The sequence below is a fragment of the Lissotriton helveticus genome, chromosome 4_2 (assembly GCF_964261635.1).
Source record: "Lissotriton helveticus chromosome 4_2, aLisHel1.1, whole genome shotgun sequence".
NCBI classification, from domain to species: domain Eukaryota; kingdom Metazoa; phylum Chordata; class Amphibia; order Caudata; family Salamandridae; genus Lissotriton; species Lissotriton helveticus.
The window spans coordinates 65,190,526-65,203,812 of record NC_136064.1 but is presented as its reverse complement, the minus strand read 5'-3'; the positions used below and the strand labels follow the sequence as shown (position 1 = coordinate 65,203,812).

Genomic DNA, 13,287 nt, shown 5'->3' with positions numbered 1-13,287 from the left:
TAGGCATCTGATGATCACACAGGGAGGAACCCGCTAGATAGTCAGGGATGGACTATAAGTGATCAGACCCCTGACAGCTCTCTGCAAGACCATTATAAAAAGCCTATATGCAATGCACAAAACATGTGGTGCAACATTGTTTCTACCTCCTTCAGAGGCGTGAAATAATTCATAGGGCCTTTAATGGTTGCGTAAGGGCCTTTGTGGCTCTCTGCTCTGAGCAGATAGCAGAGAACCTTCTCAAGCCTACGTCTCGGAGGAGCCGCAAACGTCTTCTCTGGTGACCCCCCATGGTCTGAGATGATGTGACAGAGCCTGCTCTGGTCCCCTTGTTGATAGCATCTGGGAGTGGAACTTCTCTGATCCCCCAAGAGCTGAGTGGCAATGAAAGGGCTGCTGTGAGCATCTGTGAGCCCGTGACAATGAGAGACAAGTCTGTGGTCCCCCTTCTAGGAATGGTGTGAGAGTGCAGTCCCTTTCTGGAGTGGCACCAAAAGGGCCACTTCTGGGCCACTGCTGGAAGAAGCTGTGAAAATGCTGTCTCTAGGTCACCTGTCAGAAGCCCCTGTGACTGTACAATCTATGATTGCCCAGGACTGAATTGCTCTAAAAGAGCTTTCTCTCACTCCTTCCGCAAGGAATGGCTATGAGACAGCCTTTAATGGTCCCTCGCTCTGCGCGAGTCCGAAAGATGTTTTTGGCCTCCGTACTCTGAAAGTTTAAGTGACAAAAATCTTGTGGTTCTGCTGGTTTCAGTGGTATCCAAATGCCTTTCTCTGGTCCCTTGATCTGAGTGGCTAGGAGGGAGAAATCTCAGGTCACCTTGCTGAGAGTTGGGATAGGGCACTCTTCACTAGTGGTTCTTTTATGAGCAGCTGATAGGCGTGGAAGGGCCTTCTCTGGTTTCCCGGCTCCAAGTGGCAATGGAAGCACTGTCTCTGGTCAACGTACCGAGAGAGTTGCTGTAGATGAATCTTTTATAACAATGGAATGCAAACCTTTAAATAATACCAAGCAAAAATCACTCAAATTGATTTGAGCACATATTCTTGGTTCAAGCTGTACATACAGTGTCCCTTAAAATCACATTTCTTATTCCCAAACATTGCTTCCAAAAGAAATGGAATATATATCACATTTGATTCTTCTGTCTGCGCTGACACAGCTTTCTTCAGGGCTGAAACTATACACTTTGGCACGTGTAAATCAAATGTTTCCATTTAATGCTTCAAATGGTACCGCCCGTAATTCGTATTTAAGTGAATAAATTCACCGTCTGCACAGAGGCTAAAAATGTATATATATATATATATATATATATATACAGTAGAAATGTTAGGTTAAAAACAAGTTATTCTGATAGTACCAGGCATACCAAGGCTCTGGGTGTGAGGTACTTGCATGCTAAAAAATGTGATCAGCATGTAACCTTAGATGCCACAGCTCTGATTGTGTAATGCATTGGGGGAACTTACAGGAAGTCTCCACCTTCTGACATCAATAGAGAGATTAGGGCAGGCAGCAGCCCCATGTATGTAGCTTTCTCACACCTCCCCTTCCCTCAAAACTCTTCAACCTGGGGCCTGGCTGCTGCAACACATTGTATATAGGCAGCACCCCTGATAAGGACACTAGGCTAGTGCCCTCACATTTCTGGTGTTTTGCAGCAGTTTTAAGTTGTACTTGGAGTTTCTCTTGCTCAAATGAGTGTTATTTTTGATATTTATATGTTTACCTCATCTTCATTGCTTGATTTTGCTCACAAGAAAGTGTCACTCATAGTCGTTGAAAATCTCTCATAGCTACACATATAGATCAATCAGAAACCTTGACATCTATGCTATAATGACTTACAGAATCTACTGTATGATGGTTTAATGTACTTTTGAGACGTAAAATAGTCCCTCCTGCATTGCAATGCCCATAGAAGGTGGAATGATACACCAGCCAATACCATGAAGTGAGTGAGAAACACTCCTCTGGGCAGAGATAAAGACCACTCTGCATACTTTAAAAATTGATAACAATAGGTCTATGTAGGACCTAAAATGCAATCTAAGGATGGTGCAGATTTAAGGGGCGTTGTGGAGCACTGGGGGTGTTATGGGCAAGCAGGAGGGGGATCTCATTGCAAACACACCCATTTGTCGACATTCACAAAAGGGAAACACGTTTGCCTTGATTTAGCTGCAAGTTCCCAGCTAACCGCTAGATGGCAGAAATATATAACGTATGAGTATCTCCAACACTTCACTGTGTAAATCAGTGTAAGTGCTAACTAAAAAGTGAGAAATTAATTTGTCCTTTCTAGGAACTTCGTTCAGTCATGCTTTTTTTCCTTTTCACCCTGGAAGTGGTAGATTTAAATTCCACATTGTATAAGCCAATTGGTCTCACATGTTTAAATCAAGCTTTGGCAAAACCAATAGGTTTTTAACCAATTGGCTTTGCGAATGGTTGTTGCTATCCTAGATAGTTGCTTTGATTGGCCTAACGGCTAGGGCGGACGACCTCGAATCTGGGGAACTCGATTCGAGTCTCGGCAATGACGCTGAACATCCTGTGATTCTGGGCAAATCACTTAATCTCCCCGTGCCTAACAAAATGAATGTGTCCTCATGTAATGCAACTGGTGCAATGTAAAGCGCTCTGATACCCGATTCAGGTCAAGTCGCGCTATATAAAACTCTGTAAAACAAAAATGTGCCCACACTTGTGGCAGCCATCTTGATATCTAAAACAAAAAGCATGAAAAGATGGCAACCATGGATGCCTATGAATTCATGGTGGCCATCTTTGAATGTTTTTAGGCATAACATAAGAGCTAAAGGTGTGGGAAGGATGCAAACGCTGCCACCAAGTATCGATTGTGAGCAGGAAAGGACATGGGTGCAGCGTGAGAGGGTATTTAAAAAAACATGGCAAGCAGGATACGGGTGGGAAGACTTCACAGAGAGCAGAGGGCAGTGAGGGTGTGAACTGGGAAGAAACACACCCGGTAGAGATGAAGAGAGCAAGAAGACACATGCTCTCCCATGGATTGCTAAAAGAAAAAAAGTTGTTTCCTGAATTTAGGCAATGGAAGGATACAAGTCATCCAATCAGAACACTGTAGAGAAGAAATGCTCCTGAGGCAGGTCAGTGAGTGATACGGAGAGCTGTGACATAACTCGAAGAGCGAGGGGGGTTCAAGGATGTAAAGTGGGAAGCAACACACAAAGTAGAGGGAGGGTGCAAGAAAACAAATGCAGTCTCATGGAGTGTGAAAAGAAAGAAAGTAGTTCCCTCAATGTAAGCAGTGGAAAGATACGAGTCGTCCAGTGGAAACATACGAGTCATCCAGTGGAAAGATACGAGTCGTCCAGTGGAAAGATACGAGTCGTCCAATCAGAACATGCAAAGCAGATATTTGACCCAGAAGAGTACAAACACAGAACAGGTAAGAAATCTACTGCATATTGTAGCTGGGAAATGCAATACACAAGAAAGCCATCCAGTCAAGAGCATGGGGCTGATCCAAAGCCTACTCTGTGCACATGTTTTAATGTGTTGGAGACAATAGGCTGTTGCTTCTGCAATACACAAGCACCCACAAAATCTATTGTCTCCACAACTACTTTCCATACTTCAGCTGAGGGCATCATCCCTGTGCAATATATGCAGTTGCTGGACAGGTGACCTTCTTTTATGACCTGGTGCCCACACCGTGCCGCCCCATGAGTCGTGCCTACCTGCTTATGCTGAAAGTGGACTTCCAGCTTCATGGAGGCGCAGGAGTTGAGGGTCATCAGCCTCCTGGAAGAGAAGCAGAGAAAGGTTAGAGCTGGAGCAAGTATCTACAGGGTGCAATCACATTACAAACGCTTGGCAGGAAAAGCAAAGTCAAACGGGTACACTATGTTTTGTTACTCTGCGTTTGTGTAGTACCCTTCCGCGACTGCTAAGGTGTTACAACACAGCCTTCGGGTGGTGCGTTGCCACTTCGCTGGGTGTTAACCTGTATGCCATGGTTTGTTTTGTGGAGTATAGCTTCTGTGTAATGCTGCACATCCCACCAGCTCTTTGTGTATGTCTACCTTTGTGCATGCCTGATTGTGACTGTGTCACTGCATCCTCCCACGTCTCCAAGTGCCCCACCACTGTCACTCTGTGTGTCGCTGAGTTCATCTCTCTGAGTGCGTCCTCAAGCCCTGTTCGCCCTGCGTCTGTGCCGTCCCATGTTGCAGACATCCTGTGTATACCCCGGTTGATGTATTTGGAGTGTACCAATGTATTACTATGCTGATGAGTGAACCAGTGTCTACGTTTACCCAAGATCCGTGTTTCCCCCTTTCCCCCTCTCTCCGTTTCTCCTTATGTCTGTGTCTCCTGATCCCCGCCCAAGTTCTGGTCCTCAAAGTTTCCATGAGTCCAGTGCTTAATTTGTAAAACTATAAGTACCAGGGCCGAAGGTCTTGCACCCACAATTCCTACCAATGCTGACAAAATGCTATTGTAAACATTGCTTATTAACCCCTTCGCCACGGGGCTAATTCCCCCGCGATGGGAGCGGGCGTGAGCGGCGCTGCAGTGCTCGTGACGCGGTGCACTCAGCACAGTGGCGCTGTGCTGATGACGAGCTGAGCTCGTCATGACTCCACCCGTTTGAATGGAACGCCCAGCACCGTAGGGGAATTATCCCCGCATGGGCGTTCCGCGGAGGTCATGACGAGCTAAGCTCGTCATCAGAACAGCGCAACCGTGCCTCATGACGAGCTCAGCTCGTCATGAGCACGCAAGAGGTTAATCATCATCACACTTGAACAAGTGTGATATTTTGGACAGTTCCAGGTCACCTCGAGATTTAGGGAATGCCTGAAGTTCTAGTGCTGTATATGTTTTGGTGTATTGAATTGTTAGCCGCTTCGGTGCGTCGGATGGCCCCCGGCGGTCTGACGTCACGGTGGGCGTATGCGGAGGATGGCCGGGGGCTGTCCAAACCCCGCACACGTGGAATTCTCCCGCACGGGCTGCAGCAAAGCGGTTAAACATTCTGGCCAGCATTGCTCAAACATAGGCAGAGAGCACCATCTTGTGTTATAGTCTCATAAGTGCTTGGGATTGAAAATAAGTACCAGAGCTGAGTACAGGCAAACACAGGCACAAATTAAGCACTGCTTAAGTCTTTTTTTCCTACACCTCCAATTGTCTGATCCTTGTAGTATCCCAATGGCCAATGTTCTCGGTGTCTTTGTTTCCTGCATGTCTTCCTGTATCTCCCAGTGGTTGGCCCTACCCTGTGTCTTCCTCTGACTGTGTCTCCCCATGTCTGTCTCTCCCCCTTGTCTTCATCTAGCTGTCTCGCTAGTGTCTTCATGTATCTACTTGTGACTGTGTCTTCCCATGTCGGTCTCTCCACAGTGTCTTCCTGTGTAGACTTGTGATGGTGTCTGTCTTCCCAGGCCAGTCTCTCCGCAGTCTGTTCCTGTGACTGTTTCCCTTTGCTTGTGTCTTCCGAGTGCCTTCCTGTGTGTACTTGTTGCTGCATCTCCCCATGTCTGTGTTTTCCAAGTGCCTTTCTGTGTATACTTGGGACAAGTGTCTCCCAATGCCTATGTCTTCCTGTGCATGCTTGTGACAGTAACTCCCTATGTCGGTCTCTCCCCAGTTTCTTCCTGTGGCTGTGTCTCTTTGTTTGTCTTTCAAGTGTCTTCCTGTGTGTACTTGTAACTCTGTCTCCCCATGGCTGTCTCTTCCAGGTGTCTTCCTGTGTGTACTTGTAACTCTGTCTCCCCATGGCTGTCTCTTCCAGGTGTCTTCCTGTGTGTACTTGTAACTGTGTCTCCCCATGGCTGTCTCTTCCAGGTGTCTTCCTGTGTATATTTGTGAAGTGGTACCCCCATGCTGGTTTCTCCCCAGTGACTTCCTGTGAATGTGTCTCTTTGTTTACATCTTCCGAGTGTCTTCCTGTGTTTCCTTGTTACAGCATCTCCACATGTCTGTCTTCCCAGTGCCTTCCTATGACCGTCTCCCTTTCTTTACGTCTTCCGAGTGGCTTCCAGTGTGTACTTGTAATGTTTTCCCCCCAAGTCGGGCTCTCTCCAGTGCCTTCCAGTGAGTGTCTCCCTTTGTTCGTGTTGCCCTGTGTGTACTTGCAGGGCACGCAGCGTTATCCACTTCTGCGTGCTCCTTAGAGCAGAACACAATTCATTCTTTCACAGGGTGACAGGGGAAGCATGTACAATTTGCACAATGTTTCTGTACACATGATTATATTAAGCAAACAGTGGTTCTGCTACACAATCTGTCGAGAACCTTTCTTATTTTATAGCCAACAATGTGAGATCTCCAATGAATGGTATAAAAAAGGGAAAGGTTCTCGACAAATTGTGTAGCAGAACCACTGTTCGCTTCATGTAACTATCCCCAGGTTCCGTGCACAACCGGGTTGCCCCATTGATATTAATGGATGGCACGCATTATTATGGTTGAGGGAAACGTAGACATAATCCCACTAAACAAATCCACTCCATACCACACAATTCCACAACTAACAATTCTAATGTACACCACATACATGTACTGCACTCCAAACCAAAACACGTGTGTGAAAAACTGTCATTTATAACGCCAATAGCTCTAACTCACACATGTGCAAGATTTATTGGCATTGCCAATGCTTGTTTTCTTTTCTTCTCCACATGAAACGAATCAGCTCACGAAGTCACCTCAGCCACATCCCATGACAATGTGTTTCCCGGGGGAGTTTCGAACCTAAATGCACACTTACGCCAGAATTCCTCGAACTTACGTTTTGTTCACCAACTAGGCTGGAAATCGTTTGAAGGTTCATGAATGCCTACAGAGATACACCCTTATAGCGGTCACGCTTTGTAAATTAACCCCTCTCCTCATCCCCGACCCCCACAAGAGAACAAACATGCTCTAGAACATTGCCCTACATGGAAGCCAGTTTTACAGAGCACAATATTCGGTGGTGGAACTCCTGATGAAGGCAGTAGTCTGTCGAAACGCGCGTAGAGTTATTCTGGAAACCACCCAAAAAATCATGTGTTCATCAAGTTGTTTTGCTACATTAATTGCAAATTAAACTGCTCTCATTAAGAAGATCATATATATCAATATGATCATTAGAATGTAGCATGCTTGTGTATTGTATGAATGCGGTCAAAATGTTGTTTAATTGTCAGTCTCTGTATGACCTTTTTCTATATGTGTGTTTTATATTTATCAAAATAATTTTGAAGTTTAATAAATTATTTTTGTACTTTTCTAATCATTGTATTTATTTATTTATTTAGTGTATTTTATATAGCGCACGGCTACCCCAACGGGGTGTCCCGGCGCTTCTGAGAGTGTAAATAAATCTTACTCCTGAGGGATTTAGCAAAAGAGGAATGTTTTTAGTGCCTTATGAAAAGGAAGCTCGTCCTGGATCATCCGGATGTCAAGAGGGAGTTTGTTCCAGAGGGATGCGGCACAGGCCTGGAAGGTTCCCCCCCCCCCCCCCCGAGAGTGTTTTGTTGAATCTAGAGGTGGTAAGAAGATTTTTGGAACTAGAGCGAAGAGATCTGACATTCCTGCAGAGGAAGAAAGGTAGGCAGTGTAGTGTCACTTTTGTTTTTTACCTTACTATGTTTTGAGATAATTCGTTTTTGAAGTAGCCCTAGATTGTTTACATTAAAGCCAGTGTAAACCCCACCATTCGAACAGATCTTTTGCATTGAATAGGTCGATATTCTGGTACTGGAACTAAAATGAGGTAAAACCTTTGTCCAGTGTTAACGTGTCAAAATGACAAAGTAATACCATAACAAAATAAGCGGCACTACGCCACATAATTTGCCTATCCAGACTGCATAATTTGGTCCTCCCTTGTTGCATAATGCTAGTGTCCATGATTATAAGAGTCAGCTTTATGGAGGTGCAACCGGTGCAGCTGCACCTGGTGCATGATCTCTGGGGAGCTGTGTGTAGAAATAACTTATGCATTTAAAAGCACCTGCTGCAGAGTCAGCATTTTTCAGGCAACAGTTAAAATGCAAAGATAACTCTGCTGATCAATGTTCCTGCTGGAGAGAGATCAGAGTTTTGTCTAGTGGAAGTTTTGACTCATCACAAGGAAGCGCAGAAGGTTAATATGCCTGCTGCAAGGAACTGTACCATGCAGATCACAGAACTCTATTTTATGTGGATTGCTCAGTAGGTTACTGCTTTTGTCCTAGACATGCTTTTGTTACTTGCAAATCATAAATTACAATCCTAATGTAGCACAGTGGCCTATGAACTGTCATCAAAGGGCTGCATGCAAACAGTATGGCATTGGTTACAATGTTATTTTCCCCCAGAGTCTTTCTTTGTCTTTAAATGTTGCTATAAAGGGTTTGTTTGGATAGAAATACATTTTTATTAGTAAATCCAGACACTGTGTGATACATTTTAAATCCTGAGTTTGTGCTTCTCCAGACTAAACACTCTTAAAATGTATTGCCTGCTAGACCAGATGACACGTGATTCCTACACATTGTAACCCTTATTGTCTTATGTCACATTTTCTAAAGGCTGATTTACACATGTATGAATCTTTGTCTCTGTATAATGTGTGTGATGTAAAATGCTCGAACACCCTACACTGGTATGAGTAGCGCTATTAAACAAATGAAATGCATGGGGGAGATCACCTTTGGAGATGGGGGCACTATTCCAGGGTCGACATGAGGGAATCCATGGAGAAAGAGGCCATGGGGCTGGGGGGGGGATGAGGGAGCCATGACGTTTCTACGTAACCGTATTTGTAAAGCGCGAACTACTCACCCTTACGGGTCTCAAGGCGCTGGGGGCCGTCGTGGAAATTAAGTGAGCTATTGCCCAGAGTCACATGGTGCTGCGCGGAGCTTCCCCGGAGCCGGGGATCGAACCGTAAACCCTGTGCTCCGAAGTCAGCTGCCCTGGCCGCTGCACCACACGTGAGATCTCCAGCAGCTGGCATGAGGGCACGATATATATTACATCAGAAAATCACCATGTGCGAGGAGAGAGCGGGGACTTGAGGGCGACAGGGCTTAATGTGGAGGACAGCTTAAGGCACCACTATGCGCTCCCCTCCCCCCAGTCACTTCCCTTTAAAAATGTATGCAATAAACACAAAATGTCCTAAGGCTACCATCGACGTCCTGAGGATACTGTGTGAAGGGGCTGAAGGTGTGTGGGCATACGGTGGCACCATGTCAGGTCTGAGACATATGTATGTATGTATAGAGAGATACAGATATATACACATATACATAGAACATCATATTCAAACAATCACTGCTTTGCAGTGAGAGGTATTTAGACATAATGCGTTTGGCACTGCCTTGGTTTTTTCAACAAAGCCTACCAAATAGCACAGCTCTATGGTTGCTAAAGACCTCTTGAGGACTTTCTGAATGTTGCCCTAGGAATGCATTCTGCTCATTGCTTACCATTGCCTTTGTGTTTTGCAACTCACCGTTGCTTGCATTATTTTTGCTCGCTTTATTTGTTTTAGGCTGTCCAGCATGTCTTAGTCCCTCCAGTGGAGCATAGCCTGATTACCACCTCCTTGTATTCTTCCATGAGTACTCTCTTTCTGTAAACAGCCCTTTAACTTTTGTTTTTGCTGTGCATTCAAAGACAGAGGTCAAATGCAGGCTTTGTCTTCCATGGAAGCGTGTTCTTTACTTTTCTTTCTCTGACTTCAAAGTGAGAGGATGTATCTGACAATCTGGGGTGTGAAAGGCAAGGCTTTTTTCTAGCATACAACTACACTGAAATGTCTGTAAGAAAACTGTGCAAATATTTTAGAATACATCAGAATTAGGAAAGCACAAACGAAGCACGTTTGCTTGTACTTCTGAAGTGTGTTGGAGTTCAATATTTTAATATGATCTAAACAAATCAATACGATTGGTGATACCATTTCCACACATTATCGTTTGTGTGCTGTATAATTTTATCAGTAAAAACTGTTCTATGCAAATGTATTAGTCATTTCAGTTGAAAAAGTGTTGTCCGTATCGCGCTACCACATCATGCATACTACCTTCTATGACACTCCACTCTACTCCACTCTGTGCGCCTCCACTCTATGACACTCTACGCCACTTCACTCTATGACATTGTACTCCACTCTACGCTATGCCACTCCACTCCATTCGACATCACTCCACTATGACACTCTACACCACTCCCTTCTGTGCCACTTATATTTAGGCCACTCTACTCCAATCTATGCCACTTCACTCTACTCCATGACACACGACTCCACTCTACTCCTCTCTACACCGCTCGCTCCATGCCCTTCCACTGTACTCCACTCTACACCACTCCACAATCCTCCACTTGACAACACTCTGCTCTACTCCATGACACTCTACAACACTCTACAACACTCCACTCTCTATTACACCGCTATCGTTTAGCCATGCTGAACAGCAGCCACGCTGTTGTACAACCTGTCTAGAACACATTGACACACCGTACCCGTTGCATACGCAAGACCTATTGAATTTCCCAATGCTTGTTTCTGTGTTGCCACTAGCCACAGGCAGCATACAATAGCTCTAGTGATGGAGCCATGGGGGCCCAGGACAAATGGTGCTGGCGACGGGCCATAGCCTCACCCTCCTCCCCAAACGCGCAAGTAAACCTACACACTCCAATAGAGAAGATTTTAGTGTCCTTCAATGGCCGGCAACGCATTAGTGATGAGAAACTGCTGCCAATAGATCGTCCAATCATAACAGACGCAGTGTGAAGGCAGCTGCCCAGCCCGTGTCTTAATAGCATGCTGAGGCCGAGCGATTAAATATCTTTGGCATTTGGCTTAGCCTGGATTAGCAGGATTAGTTTGGCGTTCCCATGCATATCAGTTTTTAATAACGTTACTCCCTGGGAAGCAACAGTGGAGCAATGAGGCCGAGTGTAGTGGGGCAGATGGAACCGATGCACTCGCCCCTGCTATTTGAATCAAGTGGAAATGTCCACAGACACGTGAATAATGGCTATTATTAGGACCACGGCATTAGAAGCCATTTCGTTTATGTGTACTGTACCTTACTATGCTCTTGTATCTGATGTAACTTGTAACGCAACAATCCTAAATGTAAAGCGCTCTGATACCCTTTCGAGTCCAGTTCGCACTATATAAAACTTTATAAATAAATAAAATGAGTCCTGCTAGGGTGGAAGACTGATTCAGCCCTCCAGGAATAAGAGTCGGTGACTGGCACACACAGGGGCAACCCTGTGTTATTGACTATGGGAGATGGCGTGTCGCAGCGGGTGTCAGACATGTAGGCGGCCATATTAGAGTGGCAGCACAAATTATTTAATGCAGTACAAGTAGCCTGGGGGATCTCACATCATGGTAAGGGGACAGAGGGCCTCGTTAACACATAGATGGTGCGACCGTGTGCACTGTGTGTGGTACGCTATGCTAACAGATAAAGAAGAGAAGAAGGGTGTGGGAGATACAAGAATGAAGCAACAGTGAGACGATGAAGGTCAGATCCCAAATTTTGAGTAGCATTTGCCCTTTATTTACTGTATCTGTGTTTGATGACCACTGGCCCATATGCTGCTATGGCTATCTTTGTGATACGCCATTGCCAAAGCCCCATACAATACTGTACCTGTCACTATGTTTGAACAGCAATCCCCCATATGTTGCCTTGGCTGTCTCTATGTATTTTATTTATTTATTTCAAAAGTTTTATATCTCGCAAACTAGACCCTTATGTATAGCGAGCATTTGCCCATATGGTGCCTTGGCTGTCCCTGTGTTGAGAGCGCCTTGGTCCATATGTTGCCTTGGCTGTCCCTGTGTTGAGAGCGCCTTGGCCCATATGTTTCCTTGGCTGTCCCTGTGTTGAGAGCGCCTTGGCCCATATGTTGCCTTGGCTGTCCCTGTGTTGAGAGCGCCTTGGCCCATATGTTTCCTTGGCTGTCCCTGTGTTGAGAGCGCCTTGGCCCATATGTTTCCTTGGCTGTCTCTATGTTGAGAGCGCCTTGGCCCATATGTTGCCTCGGCTGTCTCTATGTTGAGAGAGCCTTCGCCCATATGTTGCCTTGGCTGTCCCTGTGTTGAGAGCGCCTTCGCCCATATGTTGCCTTGGCTGTCCCTGTGTTGAGAGCGCCTTGGCCCATATGTTTCCTTGGCTGTCTCTATGTTGAGAGAGCCTTGGCCCATATGTTGCCTCTGCTGTCCCTGTGTTGAGAGCGCCTTGGCCCATATGTTGCCTTGGCTGTCCCTGTGTTGAGAGCGCCTTGGCCCATATATTGCCTCGGCTGTCCCTGTGTTGAGAGCGCCTTGGCCCATATGTTACCCTGGCTGTCTCTATGTTGAGAGCGCCTTGGCCCATATGTTACCCTGGCTGTCTCTATGTTGAGAGCGCCTTGGCCCATATGTTTCCTTGGCTGTCTCTATGTTGAGAGCGCCTTGGCCCATATGTTACCCTGGCTGTCCCTGTGTTGAGAGCGCCTTGGCCCATATGTTTCCTTGGCTGTCTCTATGTTGAGAGCGCCTTGGCCCATATGTTACCCTGGCTGTCTCTATGTTGAGAGCGCCTTGGCCCATATGTTTCCTTGGCTGTCTCTATGTTGAGAGCGCCTTGGCCCATATGTTACCCTGGCTGTCCCTGTGTTGAGAGCGCCTTGGCCCATATGTTTCCTTGGCTGTCTCTATGTTGAGAGCGCCTTGGCCCATATGTTACCCTGGCTGTCCCTGTGTTGAGAGCGCCTTGGCCCATATGTTTCCTTGGCTGTCTCTATGTTGAAAGAGCCTTGGCCCATGTTTCCTTGACTGTCCCTGTGTTGAGAGCGCCTTGGCCCATATGTTTCCTTGGCTGTCTCTATGTTGAGAGAGCCTTCGCCCATATGTTGCCTTGGCTGTCCCTGTGTTGAGAGCGCCTTGGCCCATATGTTTCCTTGGCTGTCTCTATGTTGAAAGAGCCTTCGCCCATATGTTGCCTTGGCTGTCCCTGTGTTGAGAGCGCCTTGGCCCATATGTTACCCTGGCTGTCTCTATGTTAAGAGCGCCTTGGCCCATATGTTTCCTTGGCTGTCTCTATGTTGAGCGCGCCTTGGCCCATATGTTACCCTGGCTGTCCCTGTGTTGAGAGCGCCTTGGCCCATATGTTTCCTTGGCTGTCTCTATGTTGAGAGCGCCTTGGCCCATATGTTACCCTGGCTGTCTCTATGTTGAGAGCGCCTTGGCCCATATGTTTCCTTGGCTGTCTCTATGTTGAGAGCGCCTTGGCCCATATG

General features: G+C 46.2%; 1 protein-coding gene across 3 annotated transcripts in view; it reads right to left on the bottom strand.

Moving 5' to 3' along the window:
• The window catches only part of STARD8 (StAR related lipid transfer domain containing 8), a 635,411-nt gene that overhangs the window by 32,555 nt on the left and 589,569 nt on the right, over positions 1–13,287 (bottom strand). For all 3 annotated transcript variants that reach the window (XM_078640144.1, XM_078640145.1, XM_078640146.1), the window contains one exon: positions 3,732–3,795. In XM_078640144.1, coding sequence (XP_078496270.1) covers positions 3,732–3,795 — 64 coding nt within the window. The remainder of the gene's footprint in view (positions 1–3,731; positions 3,796–13,287) is intronic.